Source organism: Malaya genurostris, chromosome 1 (assembly GCF_030247185.1).
Source record: "Malaya genurostris strain Urasoe2022 chromosome 1, Malgen_1.1, whole genome shotgun sequence".
NCBI classification, from domain to species: domain Eukaryota; kingdom Metazoa; phylum Arthropoda; class Insecta; order Diptera; family Culicidae; genus Malaya; species Malaya genurostris.
Window position 1 is genome coordinate 5,292,088 of NC_080570.1, and position 24,734 is coordinate 5,316,821.

The window sequence follows — 24,734 nt, forward strand, 5'->3', positions numbered from 1 at the left end:
TTCCCAAGTCCGCCTGATAGACAAATAGAAGGATTTAAGTTCGAAATTCACATAAGATTCTAATTAGCGATAGGAATGATTTGAAAAAAAAAACGCTTCCAATCGTTGTCACGTCATTTCAGTTTCGTCTTTGGCACTCTGGTTTTATGCGCATTCTAAACGTTTCCCGGTTGTCTGATTTTATTTTATTAAAGAACATAACCTCCGGATTACCAACACATTTAGTTTCTAAGCTTGTCATATCGTGTAGTAATTACAGTAACAATTGTCAGGAGAACAGTCAGAACAAGGACATTTTTCGGTGATCATTCGCATTTTGGTAAAGGAGAATGGTAATTTTTGCTATACTAGAAACACATTTGCACAGTTCAAAGTTTTACTGATATAACATTTATTGCACTATGTTTTTGTTGTCAAAAAAATTCTTCACAGTGTTCATCAACTTTATCCTACAATAAACCTAGTAATTAGAGTGCAATTTCTGTTTATAACATCTGAATTGATAACCTAGAAAAATTTTGTCATCTGAACCCGGATACTACTCGCATTCAATCGTAGTATCGAATGGGGGTTTTGTTTCCGAGCGTGGATCGACAAAAGAGCCTGTTCCGCATTTTCAACTGATCTTTCAAATAAAACATGTTTCAAGCAAGAGAAAGCTCGTTATTACTTTTAAAACAAATCACATTTCATGTTCTTGCTTTGTTACAACCGTTCGCGTTTTTTTTTTTTCAACAATGCAGTTTAGATTCTATCATCGATCCAGTATCGATCTATTAGTTTTGGCTTAACCTACACATACGGGGTACGAACCGTCGTTAAATATGCTAAACATTATGTTCTGTCTTGCATTGTGCTTGGGAACACTTCAAAGTATACGTGAACATTGCTATCATTACTTATTAATCGGCTATTTACAAGTCTCTTACATCTTTCTTACAGGCTAGTTAAATTACTATACGCTACAGAAGTTGGAAAGAGACGGATGCCAGGGGCGGGGGTAGAAAACGCAATTCCTATGTGACCTAAGGAACGGATGTTTCGCGTAGGGAAATAGGAGGAGGATCCTTTCTGTGTGTCTCTCTCGGCAGGAACACAAAACCGAAGGAGAAAAGATGTGTTCCTCCCTTTGACCAGAACTAGGGTTTGGATCGTCGCGAAACTTGCAACTTGCATTATTTTTAGCCGTCGTAAAAATTAACACAATTGTTCTCATTAGTTTGGGTGTGTGCTTTAACAACAACAAAGAAAAAACTACAATACCAAGTGGCTAGACTCCATCTAAGTTCGGTTAAATTGCATTTATATGAAGAAGAAACCTAGTGCCTATAACAGTACTTGTTTTTTTTCTGCTATGAGAAGAATTTAAAACTAGGGAGTGGTCTACGGATCCTCCTGCTTCAAGTACTGGTGATTTTGAATTTGAACAACTATAGCTAATCCGCTGCCTACAAACACACGCAACAGGGAACAGAAAGAAATGGAGAAACCCATCGTTGGGACGTTAGACTTAGTTGTTAATCGAACCGACGTAAACCCGGTGCCGTGTGGTCGAGTAGCTATCCTCGACCGTTTTTCCCACGGCCTGGTAGAAGCTGGTTTTTCCGTTCGCCGTCTGGTAGGTGGATAGGTGCGGTTCGATGTTCTTGTTTGGCTCCGATTCCAGATTTCCGTTGTTGAGCAGCAGTTGGTCCTCCTTTTCCTTTTGCTGTGAATGAGAAGAAAACGAATAGAAATGAGAACCGTTAATGGATATGTTCTTTCAAATGGGAAATAAATGTATTAACAAACTGGAAACATTTCTACTGCGTTTAGGCTGCAACTTTCCTCCAGTGCAAACTAAATTCAGAGCAATGCCAGTTGCCTACCTTCAAGCGTTATCAACTCGTACCGCGTGGAATCAATTTTTGGTAGTGAAATTTTAACCGAAATAACAACAATTGAGAACTTACCTTCCGTGTCGCGTAGGCCCGTTTGTAAAAGTTGGAAAACAGGAAGTAGAACATAACCGCGTGAGCTCCGATGAAGTAAGCGAATGCGATCGGATAGTTGCACTCGTTCGAGACCAGCAGTTGGAAGGCATGCAGCATCACCAGCACGAATTGTACCTACGACCGGCCAAAGGAAAATCAGTGCACCAAACGAAACAAACGAATCCTGTTTCGCACTTACCATCTGCAGCAGAGTGAGATACTTCTTCCACCAGAGATACTTCTGAACCTTGGGACCCATGGCAGCCAGCAGGTAATAGCCGTACATCACGATGTGCACGAATGTGTTCAGCAGGCCGAAGAAGGAACTGTGGCCACCTAATGAGGGCGGTAAGAAACAAGCACAAGAAAAAATGAGTGGTACTATTTTAACATCATACCAATTAGTTGACAAATGATCAGCGATGGCAACGATGGTGTATGATCGAAAGCAAGAAGATGCAGGATGCAGGTTATTCACAGCGCGATTGGCAGTTTTGACATTGGACGATGCGCGGCAGCACCACGGCAACGTTTCGGAATTGCCAATGATATTTTAACCAACAACGTAAAAGCTCGATCGAAGATGATCGCGTGAAGGCGTTGCTCGGTCCTATTTTTTTTCTTTTCCGAAGATGTGTGCTAAGACTGCAAGGTAAATTGCGACTTAGGCTGCATGTTTTAATATCAAACGGCCGACGAGAAGCTGGTTTGGTGATAGTAATTTATGTCCATTCCGAATAGGGTCAAGTGATCTAACCCAGAAACCTTCCAGTTTGGACGCATTCGAACAGCTGCGCGACATTTCAACGGTTCGATATGTGTTTGGGTGTGATTGTGAAGTGCGAAAATTCAACGAGGATGCAAAATATCTGCTCTGCAATTCCGAAACTGGTTCATGGTGACCGCGGAGTTTTGCCAAGTGGCCCACTAACTAACCTGGGGTGAACTTAACTCCCCACCATACCGAAACCGGCATGATACCGTGATGGATCACGTGCAGTGTCGAAACCTGATCGTAGCGTTTTCGCATGACGAAGAACAGCGTATCGAAGAATTCCGTGAACTTGGAGAAGAAGTACCACCAGCAACCGGATGCCATCTGAGAAATATTAAGAATTTTGAGCGTTTCGCTTTGTGCGTGATGTCGTGCTTCTAAGAAACCTTACCCGCATAGCCATCGGTGATCGGGAGTAGTCCACCGGTTGACATCGGTAGCTATAATGGGTTAACCAACCAGCCAGGCAGGCCTGTACAAAAAGAAGAAGGAAAAAATGGATCGATTATCGTATTAATTGTTGTAAACCTACGTGCGATTTTCATTCAACGAAAACCGGATCTTCTGTAATTACGAAATGTTGAGGTCAGCCTTTCGCGATCATAACCTACCTCACTGAAGAGCCACGCACTGAACACCACTTGGATGGCGTTGTACACGATCAGCACCCGTCGCAGTTCGAACGGCTTTCGGTTTTCCATTAATCGGGGACCAAGGACCTGGACAAAAAAAAACTGGGTTACCAAGTGGTTCATCTGAATTGAGTTTTTGACGGAATTTCATCTGAATTTATATTCTACCGTATGCAGGTTTGTATAATAAGAAGCTTTTGGACACTTTCCAAACTGGCTTCTTGGTTTTTTTCGGACGGCATTGATATTATTGGTGTCGATCGTAGAGTTGTGGAAGAGGCCTTTCTACCTTTCGGGAGGGAAGCTGCCTGAATTGAATTGACATTACACACTACAAAGTTAAAGAATATGATGGTGGGAAGAGAACGAGACAATGCAAACGGTTTGGGATCCGAGTGGATATTGGTTGCAAGGTAAAAGGAGCTAAAATCTCGTCACTAGAAGACACGTTCAAAACAAATCGTTGACACTTAAGGGCTGAAGCCAGTGTGTTTTAGGGCGTTTAAGAGGACTATTTTCACGCTTCAAATCTGATTATCACAGAAACGGGCACAAATATCAAAAAACCCAACTGACAATCTCTTAGAAAATTAGTTTAGATTATTCTGTGAAAATTTCACCATGATTCATTGACTTTAGCGGTCGGGAAAGTCTTTTTTCTGAAGGAAGAATTATATAGCTGAAAACTGAAACTTTCAACTTGTTCATTAAATATTTTGCCTTCAAAAGCATGGATCAAAAATCTATCCTGACAATGTCTAGATAATTTAATTTAGATGCGATTAGTGCATAAAAACATATATGTTGTCGCGATGAAAATTAAGTGAAAGTTATTTTTGTGGAGGTAAGTCGGTTTTCAATGTCGGCGCCATTTTAGTTCCTTGGTAACGTAACGAAACATGAGAGAGAAATAAAATCGGCTCGAAAAGGCTGCCAAACAAGCGGCAGCTTCCTTGGATTTTATGTGATGTAGTCAAACTTGTAACCGAAATTATCAAAACTTTCTTGGCCACCCGGCCACATCGAGAGTCATTTTGCACATTTGCGAGAGAGCATGGAGAGAAATGTAGTACGCACAGCGAGCCACGTGGTATTATGCGACCTACTGGCCTCAGCCCTTAATAGTTCCTAATTTGTCACTTGAGCGTTTAGTAGAATAATTTCGCTAGAATAATGTTTTAACAACATTTAATTCTACTACATTCACGTCACTCTAAAGGGTCCGCCATCTAACATTTTTATTTTGAACCAGCGGTTATTTCGACATTGGTAACCTTAATGTCACTTCTGATTTGACAGAAACTTAGTTTTATCCTTCCTCTGAACGAAAATGGTTGAATAGTGCAGTTTTACTTTGAAAATCAGACGAAGAAGACGTCGATTTTTGCCAGAAAATCATCTCGGATGCGGCGAGTATGTTAATAAGCGAAATTGTCGCATTTGGAAGATGGAAAACCCGCACGTTATCATGGAGAAGCCGATGCATCCTCAGAGAGTGACGGTTTGGTGCGGATTTTGGTTTGGCGGCATCATTGAGCCATTTTTCTTAGAAAATGAGGCAGGAGCCGCCGCCACGGTCAATGGCGAGCGCTACTGCGCCATGATTTACTTAAAGAGGAAGACTTGGACACCATTTGGTTCCAACAAGACGGCGCTCCGTGCCACATAGCCAACGCTACGATCGATCTTCTGCGCACAGTCTTAGAAGATCGAATTATCAGTCGAAATTCGGATGTCGTAGTTTATTTTAGATGCACCGTTACAATTCTGAAGGTAAGGAAATGAAACTTAGCACAATTCACGCCAGACGCGTATACAAGGGAAAGTTTTAGGGGTTCAAACCCCTCCCAAACTTGAAAAAAATAATTATGTTATAAAAACTCTTCTCTATAAATATGACGAATTTCGCGCCAACACGGTTTGTTGTCCCAAAAAGTCACTTTGCATACTTTGTGTTTCCAAAATTGATCCAGACTCTAAACATTGTTTACCATTTTTTTTTTCAAAAAGTTATTGTCGGAAATGATAAGTCTTACAAAAATGTTTCATAATAGTAATTTTCACAAAATCACTCACATTTTTCAATAAAAATTAAAAAAAAATCGAGTGCTACACTAAAAAAATTGATTTAAAAAAATTTAATTTTAAGTTTTACAGAACAAAACCTTTATCGATTTTGATAAAATTCTGTACCAAGATGGACACATTCAACAAAAAAAACTCTTTCTTGTCCAACTTGATTTTTTATCCAGTGTCTTTTTATTAAAAACTAAACTAAACTGAAACTCATAATCTCATCCAAGATTCCAATGAATATGTTAGAAAAACTTTTCTCTTCAAAACGCCCATCTTACAATATATGGAAGGTTGGCAGGAAACATACTTATCGATGTTGGTACAAAATTTTATTGACATCAAGAATATCGTTTATTTTTTTTCGTAATTTGACTTCAAATTTTTAAGATCGATTTTTTTTCAATATTTTCGTCTATTCCTTTTCAAAAAACAGTCTAGAGCAAATTTGGAAAAATGAAGTGAGCGAAGTGGCTTTTTGTGATAAAACCTATATGCTGCTAACTCCGAATAGGCGGACAGTTATATGCCTGATTCACACGATTTTATATATTCAGAAGTGCAAAGTTTTATTCGTATTCACGTCATCCAGTTATGTCTCTGACATTACTCACCCACCCCATTTTTCGGTCATATCGGTTACTTCGATTTTTTTCGGAGACGATTCCATAGGTTCCTATAAAATTTTACTCGGACTCGTCTTCAAGTTTCGAAATTATAGGGTGGAAATTTTGAAAATATTCCAACCTTGATTCCATTCCCTATTCCATTATGTAGGACTGGCTACACGGAACCACCCGCGATCCCATTTCAACCAGAATATTAGTTGATTTTCTGAATTCGATTGGTTAAAATTTGGTACAACTAATCGATTGTTGTTTTAACTAAACTGTCATTTTTGTTTTTCGATTAGCAGAAACGATGGTTGAAACAACTAATTTAACTTTTTGAAAAAAAAATTCTGTCAATTAGTGAGGAAACATACCTTTCAATTTCAACAAATATTTTAGTTGAAATAACTGGTGTTGTTATTGAAACAAAATTCTGTTAGTTGAATAATAAATCGGTTTTATTTGTTTTAGACATTGCAAATTGTTGAATCCATTCGAACAATGTAATTGATTTGCGAAAATTTTAATCAATTTATATGAGCTTGAGTGCATCAACCGCTGGGAATTGGAATTTTGCGACGGCAATTCAAACGCGCCATTCAAACGGCAATTCAAACGCGCCATTCAAACCCTTCGCTCCTGTTACTTTCATAAATTAAATTCATGTGAAAAAGCGTTTTATTGCTAATGCATGAACATCATCAACGGTATCAAACAGCTGGAAGTAAAACAGTCTGCTGAAAGTAAATCAATGATCGAATTTGAAGCATAAAATTTTTGCGCATACCTGAAAGATTACGAGATGATCATTCATCAACATTTTCTAATTTGTCACCAAATCTTCTTCATCTTAAACAAGGTTAACTTTATCACAACACCACTGTAATCATAAATTTCTCAAATCGAATGAACACAATTTCACCGAACGCTTTAACCATCGATGTTGTTTTCATTGACATTTTGAAGCGACGCGAACAGATTTTAACTAAAAAAGTTGTTGATTTTGCATTGCAATTATTGTTTTGCTTTCAACTGTCTCCGGCATTTGACAGCATTCAAAACAACATAATTTTCAACTACTTGAATATATGCAAATCAAAAACCATATTGGTTGAATCAAAAAGAAACTAGTTAAATCAACTATCGCAAAAATCAAAAACTGCGATATCGCAATTTTATGATCGAAGGGTTCTCCGTGTAGTTTCGGAAATTATAAGGAGAAGGGTGACTGTGCAACGAACCTAAATACTCAGAATCGATTAAACTGTGATCGAACTATTTGAAAACTATTCGATTATTGAATAACGGAGTAGTTCGAAACTTGTGACATCCCTGATCAGGAGTAAAAAAAAGCATTAACGGTCAAAGTCTACTGCGATGGAGTGATTCGGGCCAAGCAATCAATAATTAACTGCGCATGCGCAGCATGACAAATAATGTCATTTTCGCTCGAGAAAACTGAAACTAACCCAGGGTAGTTTCATCAAGCAAACACTTTTCACAAAACTGAGTTGGGTTCGCACTTAGCAATGGGGTTGTGAGCAAACCCGATATCAGAGTCAGGTTCGAAACTGACTCGATTTTCAGTTCAATTACGCTGAAACTAGGTTCGACACTGGCTTCGAGTAAACGGTTTGCGACAGCAGTGGAAATTACAGACTCTCATAGTGACAGACCGGCGAATACTTCTTTGGGAGCCCAACGAACCGTCAAATTCCATATTTTCCCAAAGAAGTATTCGCTAGTCTGTTACTATGAGAGTCTGTAGTAAAAACTGGGTTAGGTTTGACATCGAGCGAAAACGACAAAAGGTCCTGCGCTGGCTAGGACTTAAAAAAAATTGTCTGCTAAGAACGGCAATAACCGCTACGGGAAATTGCCTTTCGGCAACGATTGAAACATTGCTGACAGAACGTTTTTGAAGGTATGTTGGAATGCCGGAAAAAATTTTCCTCAGACACTGTCAATCGTTTTGTATTTGTATTTTAAGCCGAATCACATCCTATGACAATTACTCATTCTGTTTAATAGTGTGTAAGCAGTGCAATTGCCGTTTGACGACCATTTTCGAAATAATCATTAGAAATATAATTTCTAATCAAATCAGTTCCAAACAGTTCCGCTGACCTCGAGTGTCGGAGAGACTTTTGCTTTAAGTCTGTCAGTCCATGTCAACGGGCTTTATACTATGTTTACACTATGAGTTAAAACGAGTTTTAACTCTGAATTCATGTTTTAAGCGAAATAACATGTTTTACTTTTGCGTTATTTCATATTCAGAAACGTCACATTAAAACATGTTTTCCCTAAACAACAAGATATAATTGTCAGTAAAGCACAACCCTACTAGCATTTTCCGTCACTTTTCGACTATGTCAATTGACAAGCTGTTCAGCAACAGCAGTTTTCCATCAAAGTAGCCATGTAATTATAATAATACAAAACTGGAAACTGGTACAATCATTTTTGTTTTTTGTATTAAGAGATGACTGTTTTAGTCATTTGCTGCTCAAAAATATTTATTTCTCCTAAATGGCCATTGTTTTGAAGCCATAAACCTTCGAAACGTTGCCAATAAGCGTGAAACGATAACATCATAAACAGCTAGGAGAAGTACCTGGCTTATTTCCTATTTTCCGGTTGTTGTCAGCGTACTTTTTTCTTTTATACCTACGACGCAGGCATTTTTGCAGTTTGTTTCGAAACAAACTCAATATCAAGTAATATGTCCTATGTGTGAACAGTGCGGTTTTAACTTCATATTACTATCGTTGAAATATGTTATTTTCTGCATGTATTATGAAGATGACTGTGGGAATCATTGATCAATTAGAAACTTTTTAATGATATTTACCCGTAGACGAGTTGGAACGAGTTGATCCCGTCGTACAAATATCACACTTGAGGATCAATTTCGTTTCAAGTCGATCAAAGTAACCGTCACGAAAGCTTGAAAAGCAGATCAAACATAAATATTGATCAATCGGACGCGGCCCTGAATCCTATGATCTTCGCTCTGCGGTGTAGCGAAAATAAACTGAGCTCCGAACCGAAAGAGCTTCCCATGTCCTCGAACTGACCCCGAGCGGCACCGGCAATGGGGTAGTTAAACAAATACAAACGGTACTAAAATTTAGCCAATCCCATCAAGCATCCATTAATTAATTGTCTTCGGTGTACCAACGGACAAACCGCGGGGACTCATCGGGGCTTGGGAAATGCGTTTTAATTCAATCCACTCGAATGTTATTTTGTTGATCATTTAATTACTGGCAAATCAGATACGGGCGGAATATTCTGATTCGTCGGTGTCGGTTTCAGCTTTCAGCCAAGACCTTGATTCGATTGGATTGAGAGATTTTTCCATGCCTTACAAATTTATTCTGGCTCCCAGCCGGGTTCGTTGCTTCAGAGATACGTGAGATTTCGCACGATTCGGAGATAACAGAAGGAACAGAAAACCGGAACGATGAGGATTTGCTCTCCTAGTTGAATTAGATATTCCGGAATCGATTCGTAATTAATTATGAATGAATTTCGGTTTATATAATCCAGATAGTCGGCTTAGGCTGCTTCAGTTGAGTGGGAATTTATTCAAAAATTAGAATCGATTCCGGATCCTTTTGACTGGGATCGAAAGATGACCTTTGAAATTCGTATTTCGTTTTTGCTACACTGTTCTCCGTGAAGATCGATTTGTTTTATTTGATCGTCAGTGTTCGAATGGAGAGCATAATCGTTAGGTCATCCGAACACGTGCGAATCAATTCAAATTAACACTCAACTGCTATATTTATCAGTGTCGGGAAGGTTTCTTTTTATCGCATTGTGTCACTGATCTTTGACTAGGTGGGTAAGTTTCAAGATCTGTTGCAATCGATTCGTGGCGACCATGAACTTCGAACAATAATAACTAAAGAAACCAGTTTTCCCGTTGGGTCAATGAACTTTGAAGCCTCTAATATTTGAACGAAAGAAATAAACTCTATCTCGGGATATTTTTTTGTTGTATGAAACAAAAAAAAAGCTAATCAAATTTAACTCAAACTTTACAAGGCTCTAATGAAAAGTAGAATGAGTTTCGTTGTAATTTTAGCCATAATCTCAATTCTTGGTCCGCAGTGGCAAATCGCTTGGCGAATCAGAATTTATTATTTAAAAACGAATTTTAAGCAAAAACGAAATTTATATCTCTTGGAGGAGGCGTCTTCTAGAGTCGTGGACGCATACATTTTTTTCTTCATAACTATCAACTTAGTTGCACATCTCCTTCGAATTGGACTTTCCGAGACTAATCTTTGTGCTTGTGGCGAAGGCTATCGCGATATTGATCATGTCGTTTTTACATGCGTGGAGTATCGTGATGTCAGATCTCAACTAATAAATTCCCTGCGTACCCAAGGTAGACTATCCAATGTCCCAGTTCGAGACATTCTTGCTTGTCGTGACCTTTCTTACATGAAACTTCTTTATCGTTTCATAAAGACAATTGAAGTTTCAATTTAATAATTGACCCTTTTGAGGGTTAGTTCTGACTCCTACTGTGTCCATTAGTTCATCCAATAGCAAAATTTTAATAAAAATGATGTGCTGATACAAACAAACTCAAAATAGGTTACGAGATCAACAACAAAATGTATAAAAATTTAAGCTTATCTTATAATTTATAGCAGTTAATCGCTTGGTTCAAATAATGCTCTTAAGTAGATTAAATAATAAATAACGAAATAGCTAATATGATATTTAAAAAATAAGAGGAATATGTTTTATTAAACTCAAATCGATGTGACTATATTAGTATTATATTAGGTTAAGAATTCTATGTAAAAGTGAAGATACGGCGAAGAAAAACTTATGTAAATTGCCTTAAGAAATAAACGTATTTATGAAAAAAAAATCAACTTAGTTTTAAATTTTTACCTTTCTCATAAAAGCTGTGAAATCCGACTTGTGAATGAAGGCCTGCAGGGCCGAGAACCATATGCCATTTGAATCCGTTCGTCGAGATCGGAACGTATTCGTGCGAGTAGGTGTGTTTGTTTATTTTTATGCACTCACTTTTCTCGGAGATGGCTTTTTTCGATCCGAATTGCAGTTCCGAAATTACAGGGTGATAAGTGATCAAAATTTCGAACTGTCATTTAAAACGACGATCATTAAAATAGTTTTATGAAAGCTAAAAACACCGAAGAAAATTCATGCATAAAACACATGCAGATTAATGAAGTCCAGGTTTTATCTCACTGCTAGTACTCACCCTGATCACAATCGGAAGTCGAATCCGGATAAAATTCATGGATTCTTGTATGGGACTACAATACCTTTCATTGGCATCGTTTAAATCGGCTCAGTAATCTTCGAGAAAGGTAAGTGCACATATTTTACGATTTCGACGATCCAAGCCGAACAATATATGACACTCGGTCTTCTGAGTCGGGTTTCTTTATAGGAAAGACAAAACTGTCTTCCACTTCTGTGAGGACTTTTCAAAGATATTTTCTCTTATTGGGATGATTCCTAATCGTAGATATAAATTTAAATGTAAACCCCTGTTGTTAGGACTCCACTCACTACTAGCTCTCATCTCCCCAAACTCGTCTACACCGATTACACGCTAATATAATCATACTCAAACTCATTATAGCTATTACAAAATTCAGGATATCACAGTTTGCAGAAACTGTTTCAACATTTTTCTTACTTCGGCGTATAAGCAAGTGAATGTTTCGGTCTAAGGACGGTATCCGGTTCGTATCAACTGATTTATTCGGATATTTTAGATTCATTCAATTTGTTTATGCGAAACAGGTGTTCCCACAGGCTAACGCAGATAGTCGACACAAACTAATTTGAATAATAGGCGCAAGAATTCCGACAGGCCAATACATCCAACAGCTCCTGCCTAATTTTAAAAGTATGCTATCTGCTGTGCTAAAATGAGATCCGTAAATAATTCGTTTTTCAATTTATGTTTTTTGGAAATTTGAAAGAAAGTTTTTGTCACTGGCACGAAGCAAAGTTACAACAAGAATTTAAAAAAATATTAGAATTTAAGCCTTCTCTCGATCGGGCCATCTGGACAGTACCGCATTACGCAAAAACCCAACTCTGACTCAATGCATTCAAGCTGAAATCAATTACAAGCCTCACACCTCAATCAACACCCTGCTAAATGTGTTACTTATGGCTTCACCCCATTGACTAATTCTTCATTCATCACTTCTAAATTGCCTCCACAGCCTACTATTTTGTCTCGAAATGCAAAACGTCAATCAGCTTGATGGTGAAATCCTTCATCATCAATGATGCATTCATCAATAACGGACGCTAATGACGCGGTCTCCAGTTGGTCATTTCCTTTCAAAGTAAGTTGTCACCTTGTCGTTTGAATCGTCGCAGCGTCAGGTGGCTCTTCACCACCGTTATTGGTTATCGGTTGATTTAACTGTCACAGTTTTGGTAGTGTTGGTTCCCAACAGTGAAGGTTGCAACGTGACGGACGACGTACTTCCGTAGGTGTGAGACAGAGAGAAATTAGCTTAAATTAGCACCCGAAATTTGAATGACTCTTCCGAATCGTGAACCTTTGAGTCGATGCAAGGACTCGAGTTCATGGTACTGGTTCCGATTTCCCTTCCGGGATGTCGAAATGGATTCCGACACAAAGCAAAACAATTTGTCGGAGTTCGTTCTGGAATCAGATTGAATTCGACTACATTCAGTTTGAATAATGCTGTCAGATTTGGTATAACATATCTCGCGTACTTTAACTCCGTAAACGGCATTTTATATTTTCAAACTAACCTTAAAATATTGCAATGTGTTTAATTACAATCGGACTCAATTCCGATTTCAACACCCTAGACAGAAATTAATTCAAACGACGACAATCATCAATCAACGACGGCGACGATTTGATTGATTTGATTCTACTTCATTCATTGAGAAGCTTTTGTTGCACAGTAGTGAAATAGTTGCTGCAAGTTGCAGCACTCGGTTTCATCGGATGAGATGATTGAGTGATCACTACTGGTGTCTACGAATGTTTCTGAATTCGAATCTTAATTGGACATCGAATGGTTCCTGGGTTGGAAGCTTTTCATTGATTGCCTTTGTATTGTTCATATTGCACCTTGAAATTAGCCGTGACCTCAAAACACACAAAAAGGAATAAATTACAACCTGATTGGATCATTCAGCGAAAAGTGAAACCGATTCTTTAATGCATACAGTCTATCGGGACTCGATTCCCGACCCCGAGTAAAAATGCCTTCTTTCACTGTCGACTGAAAGAACACATGTTCGAATCCTGCTCGAAGATATATTTTTTTTAGTTTTTTCTTTCACATTTACAAGAACGACAAACAGACCAGTAGAAATTGCACGCAACAAAAGATGGGTTAGGAATGTAGAGACATAATTGAACACTTCGCTTCCAGAAAGGTCACGGTACACCTATCATTTGTCTTGCGTTTCGTCTTCGGCTCCTCAGTGTATTAGCAGTTTATGTAGGACTTCTAATGACATCCGCTGAGCCAACGTAAAGTAAATGCCTTTTTTGAATCACTTACTATTAATCTAAGTTCAACCTAACATGACATTACATAAAAATTCATAAGAACGTGATTTGTAAAATGACTAAATTTTACAAGAATGTTTCAAAAATATGTGTCAAACATCAGCCGCCTTTCAAGCATACGTATAAATTTACATGTGTCAGCACTACAAAGTATGCCAGAATGCAATAAATATGTTTTTGAAATGCTATAAAAAGGAGATATTTTATTTCGATTTTTTACTAGACATGTCGATGTAAGAAGACTTAAATTTACACGTGTTTTTCTAGGTGATGTTCCAAAATGGGAGCCATTTAATCGAAAGTCGTTTTGCCGACAGGAACATTTCACCGAAAGGGATATTTTGCCGAAAAGGTAACTAACATTATTAATTAGAAAACTACCAATTATGGCTATTTATTCAAAATCGAAATCAGAGGCGGTGGAACGTTTTTCGACGAAACGGCTTTCGGTGAAAAGACCCTTTCGGCGAAACGGCTTTCGGTTAAATGACCCTTTCGGCAAAATATCATTCGGCGAAATGACCCTGACCCGGCCCAAATAAATATTGGTTGTTTCAAAAAACCATTGATTAAATCAAATCAGAATTGTTATCACTGTGTCAGCCGAAAAAATCGTTACACTTTTATTTATTTTTGCAATAGTAGATAGTAGTTTGGGTTTCCAATGAGCTTGAGGTTCTGGAGTGTGATAACTTTGTTATATTATATTTCAGCCACTTTTTTATAGTTGTTGATTGTTCATTGAAAATACGTCACAATTTCCGGCTCTGCTTGTAGTGAACGTGTATGGCAGGCATGAATTTTTTCTTTGCTGGTAGGCTTGAACTTGGATTCATGTAGACGCAGAGTAGGGCTATTCGCAAACAATAACTTCATCGCTTTTCAAATTATCCGGGCGTCGATTTTGTTTTCCCACAATCAGGAGAGATGAACATGAACTTTGCGAAGCACCTATCGCCAATGATAACGCAAATGGGTGAATAATTTGTTGCTTAATTAGTTATTAATTAATAACGGTAATTTTTAATTTGGTGCTAATTTTTTTTATGAGTACTTTGCCAAGTTCATATGAAGTTAACGAAACACTGGAAATTTGAGCAACAAATTCAAAATTATCGTAACTTATTAGCAACTAATTTGCAACAAACTATCCATTGAATTTCAATTTTTTTAAAGATATTTTATTCAGGCCTATTTGCGTACAAGCTTTACGTGGCCGAATTAGCCGATTTTTTAAATAAATAAGTTTTTGAAGTGGATCTCGTTGTCACTCTTTTTCTAGGAGGAGAAGAGCCTCCATTTCCCTCCTGCGAGGGTTGAGGGGCACTTTGTTCGTGGCTCGTCTCGTCCTCCATTGCCGCATCGGTGGTTTTGTTGTTGATTTCCGTCTTCTTTTCGTTTTCCTTGTTGTTCGCAGTCTTGAGCTCGTTGCTAGTTGCTGTAGAAGCGCCTTGTTGCAGTTGTTGGTTGGTTTGATGGTAAAACAGGAGTACTACGCTCACTAGTTTTCGTTGTTGAAAGGTTGACCTTGTCTTTGGTTGAAGATGTTCTTTTCGCAGTTTCAGTGCAAGGTTTACCGTAGTGTGCAGGTTGTTCACAAAACTCACATGTAACCAGCTGATTTTCAATAGTTTATATGAAGTTAACAAGCACCCCTGCTACATAAAATTGAAAACAAATCGAAGCCCAGTGGATAGTTTGTTGTTTATTAGTTATGGTAATTTTGAATTGTTGCAACTTTTTTTTTTGAGTGCTTCGCTAAGTTCATATGAAGTTAACGTAGAACACCTTCTAAATCAGTTTGTAAACAAACCGAAACCGAGTAAAAATTTGTGCAACAAATTCAAAAATAACCGTAGCTAATTAGTAACTAATTTGCAACAAACTATTCATTGGGTTTCGATTTTATTTTAAGCTTTTTTAGGAGTGGTGTTTCGTTAGCTTCATATGAGCTTAGCGAAGTACTTGAAAAAATATTCAAAATTTACGTAACTAATTAGCACCTCATTAGTAACAAATTATCCACTGAGATTCGATTTGTAAAAGCAAAGCCTTGGCATTACATTCCTGTTGTGAAATTTGACCTTCTGTTTCAACAGACTTCGCAGCCGATTCAGAGTGTACAGAACCGTTGCATGGCTGGTGCTACGATCCTACTGACACTACGAATCCTTCCAGGTCGGGACTCGAACATACGACAACTGGTTTGTAAGACCAGTGCCCTATGCATTGAATCGCCAACCCGGGACGAAAATTTCGATTTGTTCTCGAGCGTATTTAGAAAAGGAGCTTCGTTAACTTCATATGAACTTAGGGAAATTCTCGAAAAAAAATTGATCTACTCTTAACTCATTAGCAACCAACTATTCACCTAGGTATTTGCATTATAATCGGCGATAGACGCTTCGCTAAGTTTATCACTCTTATTCTGAATAACGACGTATTGATTTTTCGATCGAATGTGGTTCGATCGTATCCTAGCTACCTTTGATTTTGTTAGCGTTTTTAGGAATACAAATGAAATATGAATCTCTTCGGTTCTTTTGAATGAGTGTATTAAAATAATAGCCTCGAAGCTTTTTCTCTCTTCGAACATTCAAGCCACACTGAGGTAAAAAAGCAACTGTATCATATCAGACCATATTTTTAAATCTACTCTCCAAATTTTGCCTCCTTCAAAATATCGATATTTCGTAGTAATCTAAATACAATTACATAAAAAAATGGAAGAGCCAAATACAAAAACTTTTTATTTTTATATTTTTATCATGTAACAAAAATTTGCTCGAACGAGTTTCATATTTGGCATTGTTTATGACCCTTTTTCGCATTGAAATTAAATGCGACAACGAAAATTATTATTTGTGATGTGAATTCTTTCGGAATCATAGCACATTCAATTTTTGGGAACGAACATAACGTGACAGGAAGAACGATCATCATTCTCACAGCTAGGGATGCCGTATTTTTCGGATTACTCGATAATTCATTAATCGAGTATAATATTCGAACTAATCGATTAAATTTGTATCGATTATCTGGGTTATTATTCGATTACTCGTTTAATTATTCGATTATTGATTCACAATTATCAGGGTTATAAATCATAGTTACTCATAGTCTACCTAGGTTCGATTCCCAGTCCCTTAACAACGTATGGGCAGTGCCCTTCTCTGGCTCAAGAAGTGAGTGACTGCAAGATAAAAATTCAGTTTTTGGTTTTTAGCGTTTCGTTTACGTTGCATCAATGATGACTTAACGACGTGTAAATTAAGGAACCAATTAATTTTTTTCCCTACCAAGATCCTTCAAATTACCGCGACGAATCAGTGACTTGATCCGAGAGAGAGAGAGAGAGGGAGATGAAAAAAAATCAATTCCTACTTAACAGAAGCAAAGTAAAAGTCGTTTCCTTCACCGCAGTAGATTGTATCTAAAGCTGCACAATTGACATTGAACTGATTGGCTTGAACTTGGAACGATTTTTCAAAGCAGAACGCAGGCCAACAGACCCTCATCAGATGGATTCGACAATTCATCAACGACAACACCGTATAACGAGTCTGTCCTGTTTGAGAACAGAAAAAAACTCAATCCCTGGTTTTATTTTTCAGTGTCACCACATTTTGTGAAAGTTGCAGAAAAAAAAACTCAGTAAATGTAAACAAAAGGTAGATGGAAAAATTCTGATCTTGTAGCCGGCCTACTGCGATCAGTAGGCTCAGTAGGATCCCAGTAAGAAACACGGCCAATGTGTTTCGTCCAAGAAATTTGTGTCAGACTTTTTTCCGAATTGATCGACTGTTTTCTAATAGTGCTTTCGTTTAATTTGCCTCACTTAACATTGTTCATACTTGTTGAAATTTCGTTTGAAAATAAATCATTTTTAAGTGGACGTTATTCCATCTGGCGGGTTTTGAACACAAACAACCGTGATGCCAGCAAACATAAGCCTCGATGCCGGTAGATTGTTGACAAGATAAACATCGAACCAGGAGATGAAAGGAATTCCCCTGCACAATTCTTTCACTTTGCCTTGCCGCTGGTGATCTGTCAGCAGCACCACACGGTATCAGGAGAAGTGATTGTATTGAATCGGCAAGAATGGCGCTTAGTCAGTTAACATTTCAAGGTACTCATAACAAGGACTGCAGCTCAACAAGAAACTTCTACAGATCGTTAAAATTTTCCACTGTGGAATATTTCCAGATAAAATTCAATGCGAAAAATGTCAGTAGTGACACTTACCTTAACGAAATATGCGTAGGACAAACTGATGGCAATGGTGGGAAACGGTGAACTCATCAGGGGCCAGTCTTTGGTTCGGGGGTCGGACAGGTCGTCCATTAGGTGCCGCCAACCACCGTAGAAGTTGTTTATGAGATCCATCTATAAAAAATATAAAAAAAAGAAAATAAAGTTAATGAAATAAATCTGACACCCGAGCTTGCAACTCTGTTGGCCATGTCAAAAAAAAAACGTCAACGGGTGAATTTGCGCAAGTTCAAAGACAAACATAACTGCACTGCTTTCGCTTGTGTCAGAACGTTAAATTTCAAATTTGCTCAGATCATTAGCACGCGAATCTCTCCTCCGTATTAACGTGACTCATAATCGACGGGCTAAACTTGGAAATCGATGGTGAGTGGGTGAGGGTTTAGATCGAATCGTTGTATTTTGAGATATATGAGAAATGGTTTTGTGTTCGAAAATAGCAATATGTTGCTTCCATTTTCTGTTCAGTCATCGTGACGGGTTCGAAAAGCGAGTTTTATTGGGAATTTCGGTGACGAAAGCGTCACTTCGTATTCTATGATAAGCGTGTAACGGAATTGTCTGTCAGAAAGGTACTTCTGTAGTTTTCGGAAGAGGTCTAATTTTTTTTCCAGAATCGACGTTTTCGACGAGAGTTTTCAATCAAATAACGACTTTAAGAAGTGAGAGCACATAACTATTTTCATATTTTTACGTTTTCGTCTTCAACTCATTAGTGCATTAGCAGTTTATATTTAACATGAACCGCAAAACAGACGTTAAGTTTATGCTATTTCCAAAAAAAATTTACACCGAAGTGTTTTTTTTTCACTGAGAACTTAAAAATAGATGAACTTCTAACAGCGATTAGTCTCACCCCATGTCATGTCAGACAACATCCCACTAAAAGCGATTACCGGCAGCGGTCTCACTTCTTTGTTTTTTTTTCAATTTTTTATTTTATACTGCCGATAAAGCACCAACCAAAAACTAGTTTCCGTCATTGGACCATCGAAATAATCCGTTCAGAGGAACACTTCTTCAGTGGTATCCGAGTTCTCTCGACTTATCGCAGATTTGGCGACATCGTTCTCAGCGTCGTTTTGATGGATGATTCTTTTTTGATGATAGGCGGTGAGAAACATCGCATCCATGCTCACGGCAACGGAGTGTTTTGAAAGGAACGCTTTGTGGTTTGTGAATAACAGCGAAACAATAAATACAATCAATTGTTCTCTTGTGCTTCTTCTTTGCTGCTCGAAACTTGCACCGAGATTGGTCAAAGCCGGAACTGGATTTGAATATAAAGTTCCAAGTGGCGTTCTAGTGACGTAACGTTTGTCAGGAATAACCCGACTTTTGATTTGGGAAATTTATCTGGTTTTGTTTGTTTGGGATTGATGCCTTTTGTTGTTGTTTTATTCGAAAATACTTTGTTCAGTCCATCAAATCATACGAAAGTGATTCGGTCAATTTCGGCAAATCATTTCGACACTACACCGATATAAATATCCGATCGATTTGATGACAATCTTACACTGCAAAATGTTGCAAAAAACCACTCGCTTCGTACAGTAGGCTATGACAAATCGTATCGCTGGCGAGTGGAATGCAGTTTGCCGCCTAACATTCAGTAGCGAAGTTCAAAAGAAAAGTTAATTGCCGCTAATAAGGAAAAAAAATTACGGAGATGATTTTGCCGGGCAATAAAAAAAAGCAGCAATGTCGACGAAGGTGCGTACACATCGGTGAGAATCGAACAACACCGGTTGCACAATTTCACTCATACGCCCCTACTGAATTCCTCGGATTTTCTCATCATCACCGTTTGGTGTTAGGCTGTTACTGAGCTACTCGATGCGGTACCTGCTTTTAGATGATTTCCGTGCATGACATTCGGATCTGCAATAGCAGGCAGGAGGTATGCTTTGTTCCAAATGAGTAATCAAAAAAGGCCGTTTGTTCGAGTTTGAATTATTAAACGAACCGCAACTGCTGTCAAATGTATGGATTTGACAGCAGCTAGCATTTGAACTGGATTAGTTTCAGCTTTGAGCGAAAATGGCATAGTAAAATCAAGTGATGTTTCAAAATTTACTAGTCATCTATTGATTTAATTGAACTTTAAAAAGTTCAAAATTATTGTCCCAAACTGATTCCTGAACTTAAGCGGTATTTTTAAAGTACTTTCGGTATTTTTAAAGTAAATTTCTGAAGCTATGCGGTTTATTCTAATGTCAAATGTCTTAGAAATGCATTTTTGCGATTTAATGTTATCTCGCAACAAAAAGCTTCAAAATAAAAAATATTTTTTTAATATTTTTTTTAAGTTTTTGAAAGAAACACTAATAAAATTTAAGTCAAACATTGATTTTTATACCTAGTTTAAAATAAAACATCGCGAAAAAAAAGTTGAGACACGTTTTGATTTTCTTCGAATTTCTTCGATTATTTTCTGATTCTTGGAAAAGCATTCGACGTTTTTCCTCAGTGTATATTTTTTCAGAGGATCCTGATTGATTTTTTCGCATAGATTCTGAAAAATCCGAATCACCAAATTTGTACGAAGTTTATCAAAGTAGATGGCATTCTCATCAAATGTGAAGAATCCGATGAATTCCATGGGTGAACGGCGCATAAAACAGTTCAGTAAATGGTCTACTTGCTGTTGTGTACAGTAACCGTAGCCACGGCGTTGAAGAATCGCACATAGTGTAAATATGTTCAATACTCGTGCTGGTTATGAGGAAGGAGCTCTGTTGTTAGAACTGGAAAGATAGGAATTTAGTATATAACTATATTGCCCAAAAGCAGTCAAAAAGACTGGAAGGCAGAAAGTTAAAAATAACTGTGATATTTTTTAATAAATGTTTGAGGTTGGAGCGGTTAGTGAATGACAGACATACAATTCAATGGGCAATGGGGATAGATTTTCACTTGTATGCGAAGAACCAGAAGAATTTCTACGAAAATAACAGTTCGGCTGAAAAGTTCGTATCGTTTAATAGAAACACACATTTTTTTGCCAAAATTCGTTTTTATTATTCAACATAATTGCCATCAGAGGCGATACAGCGATTATAGCGATCTTTCAACTTTTCAATACCATTTTTGTAGTACGATTTGTCCTTTGCCTCAAAATAGGCCTCAGTTTCAGCGATTACCTCTTCATTGCTTCTAAATTTTTTACCAGCGAGCATTCTCTTGAGGTGTGAGAACAGGAAAAAGTCACTGGGGGGCAAATCTGGAGAATACGGTGGATGACGGAGCAATTCGAAGCCCAATTCGTTCAATTTCAGCATGGTTTTCATCGACTTGTGACACGGTGCATTGTCTTGATGAAGCAAAACTTTTTTCTTCTTCAAATGAGGCCGTTTTTTTAAATTTCGTCCTTCAAACGCTCTTATAACGCTATATAATAGTCACTGTTGATGTTTTTTTCCCTTTTCAAACAGTCGATGAAAATTATATCATGCGAATCCCAAAATACAGACGCCATAACCTTACCGGCCGATTGTTGAGTCTTTCCACGCTTTGGGTTCGGTTCATCGCGTGCAGTCCACTCAGCTGACTGTCGATTGGACTCCGGAGTGAAGTGATGGAGCCATGTTTCGTCCATTGTTATATATCGACGAAAAAAATCGGTTTTATTTCGATATAACAGCTCCAAACACTGCTCAGAATTATCAATTCGTTGTTGTTTTTGATCGATTGTGAGCTCACGCGGCACCCATTTTGCACAAAGCTTTCTCATATCCAAATATTCGTGAATAATATGTCCAACACGTTCCTTTGACACCTTTAGGGTGTCAGCAATCTCGATCAACTTCACTTTACGGTCATTGAAAATCATTTTGTGGATTTTTCTCACGTTTTCATCGATAACAGCCTCTTTTGGACGTCCACTGCGTTCATCGTCTTCGGTGCTCATATGACCAGTACGAAATTTTGCAAAGCACTTACGAATTGTTGCTTCGCCCGGTGCAGAGTCTGGATAACACTCATCAAGCCATTTTTTGGTATCGGCGGCACTTTTTTTCATCAAAAAGTAGTGTTTCATCAACACACGAAATTCCTTTTTTTCCATTTTTTTCACAATAACAAAAGTAGCTTCACTCAAAATGCAATATCTCACAAACTAATAATCAGACAGCTGTCAAATTTATACACGTATCTTTTGAAGATTGGTACTAACTGAAAATGGTATGGATTTAATTCTAGTGGACCATCTCATAGAAAGGATACGAACTTTTCAGCCGATCTGTTACTAGCCTCACGTGTGGTGAACAAAATAAATCAGTAGAAAAATCACTAGTTTACGTAATTTTGTCCGTCTCGAAATCTGGACCCGTGCAATCCAGTGTACGGGTTCAGCTCGGAAAAAGCTTGAAAGTTATCGGTAATTGTGTGAAAAAATGAAATAGATTTGTAGAAATAAAACTAAATATGCGAATCAATCCACTTTCTAGGATTATATTATTATGACTCATTTTGTAATATGCCTAGTAGTACGTAGTCCTACGCCAAAAAAAGTAAATTTTCTCAAATTTATCTTTCAATTTTATTATCAAACCAAAGGAAGAAACTTCAGATAAAACAAATGTTTTTAACACTTGAAAAATAAAAGCTTCTGATGCATAATAGTCATTCTACAGATTCTCGAGATATTTAGGCTAGAAGTTTGATAAAAGTTCAGTTTGAGGTTAGGTAGACTTTGAATCATATCAAGTATTTGCCAAGGCTATTATTGGACTCTAATCTGACGGCGATTGTCAATGCACGAGCTCTACGCAGAAAAAAACATCATTAACGTGTCAGATCGAGTGGCTATCAATTAGAAGCTATCTTTTGCAGTAGGATGACGTTGAAATGCTGCTGCTGCAGTCAGATCAGGTGAGTGTGAGTGGTTCGAAAAACAGCACCGCACGGAAAAGTGCCGTTTTCATGGCCTCCTTCGTTGATGGGTGGAGGAGAATTTCCGCATCGCAAACCAGAACCAGTGTGCGCGCCTACTGCGCGTTTCATCATCAGTCGAGAATCCGTTAGAAAGACTACCTTGACGTTAAAAAAAACTGGTTCCGTGAGGATTGACGGACGAGGAAAACAAAATAGCGTCTGTGATTCTTCGCATTTGCCGGGCCGATCAATTGGCATTCATTTCATTAGTTGAATCCGGTCCCCGGTGTACGTACGATGGATGACAGCGATTGCAGGATTTGCGATTTCGTGATGTTTCCTGATTTCCAAGTGAGAATACACACGTTCTAAGAGGATCGATTTATCTGATGAGTTTGTTGTTCTCGTTTACAAAATACAAGCGATTATAATGCATTAAAATCAAGTAATGCAACAGTGAACTCCAGGTCACTGGACAACGGACAAGATTTTATCATTTTACGAGTAACAATTTCACGCTTCGTCAATGAAGCTATAATGGTTTTATGTTCTATCGGAGTTAAACCGACTAGAAAATGAACGGAACAGAACCTTCAACGATCTGGATCTGGCCACTATGTAACCATGTCAAACTATATTAGATTCAAATTCCGATTGATGTTGATTAGTTTTTGTTTTGTTCTGTTGTCGACTGGCGCTTTCTGTTTTGCACCATTTATGACAGGTGGTAACAATCGATCATATCGAAAGCGTGCTTACGATGACGACCTTGGCTCTGGCAACAGGTCCGGCGAGATTACGGGGTTTGCAACCGCTCAATTAGCGCGACCCTCGCCGTTGACAGATTCTCGAACCTCGAAAGACTGCAATGCTCGAACACGCCCTAGTAGGCGGTGACGATTCTCTATGATCCACTTGGATTTACGCTTAGTCACCCACCCAATGTCTCCTCCCCACTGGCAACGGGGCTCACATCCGAATGTGGGACCCCAAAAGCAGCACTCACACGCTTATCGTTTTCCCGCACCGTCAGAGCTCAGGTGAGTAGTGCCGAGGGAAATACCAGTGGGCAGTCACTGCCGCCATCAGCCTACTTTTCAGCGTGTTTTTCAGCAGATGTTCGTCATCAAGTGGCATCGCTTGCTATGTTATTTTCCACTCGGACTTGGATAAATATATGTAAGCATAGCTGTCGGGGTTTATTACGAAGAAGATATCAGCGCTCCGTTGGCTATGAATCGAGGCCAGGCCAGGGGTTGCGCTTAACCGAGACCTCAAATTATTCATTAATTCTTGTTACCGTCGGGTTACATAGAGATGTAAAAAGGTTACATAAATGTATATGATTTGGTACAATATTGCAAATACAAAAGAGGATCGGCAAAAGGTTAAATTGTTTCCGATGACTTTGCGAGATGGTAAACTAATGGCAGAATTTTTCACCAAACTCCCACGGAGTAGCCGATCTGCGCAGCAAGAGGGCGATCCTATTTCTGGTGTTTTGTTGCGGTCGAAACGCAATTAATTCTCATATTTATTATACTAATGGCATTTGCCCGGCCGAAGTCGACATGATCGCGATGTGACATGTGAGTGTGAATAAACTGACAATAAATTTTAACCATAATATACTATAATTTGCGTCATTCAGTTCGATCAGACGGATTCTAGTGTTCTTCGTAGGTTTAAGTATGTTCACGATCTGAGATGAGCGACTACCCGATATTTTTCCCATGCGAATAGGAAAGCTCGGTCCAGTTAAAATATGAGTTTAAGATATCAACTTAGTAATTCCAGAAATTAACAGCACAAAAGGTGGCAACAACACTTACTCTGATTTGAATGAAACTTTGTACACGTCTTCAGTTTGACAAATTACACACTCTTAAAATAAACGAAATTTACGCTTGACGTGAATTCAAGCATACCGTAGATTCTTCG

The 24,734-nt window shown here is 38.2% G+C and overlaps 1 protein-coding gene across 1 annotated transcript in view; it reads right to left on the reverse strand.

Annotated features, from left to right (window-relative positions):
• Positions 1-367: 367 nt before the first annotated feature.
• The window catches only part of LOC131430978 (elongation of very long chain fatty acids protein 7-like), a 58,391-nt gene continuing 34,024 nt past the window's right edge, over positions 368-24,734 (reverse strand). Inside the window, exons 2-8 of the mRNA XM_058596318.1 lie at positions 17,892-18,032; positions 3,360-3,467; positions 3,140-3,220; positions 2,910-3,072; positions 2,173-2,309; positions 1,953-2,108; positions 368-1,708 (exon numbers count right to left, since the gene is read on the reverse strand). Of these exons, the coding sequence (XP_058452301.1) occupies positions 1,511-1,708; positions 1,953-2,108; positions 2,173-2,309; positions 2,910-3,072; positions 3,140-3,220; positions 3,360-3,467; positions 17,892-18,032 (984 nt within the window). The 3' untranslated portion in view covers positions 368-1,510. The remainder of the gene's footprint in view (positions 1,709-1,952; positions 2,109-2,172; positions 2,310-2,909; positions 3,073-3,139; positions 3,221-3,359; positions 3,468-17,891; positions 18,033-24,734) is intronic.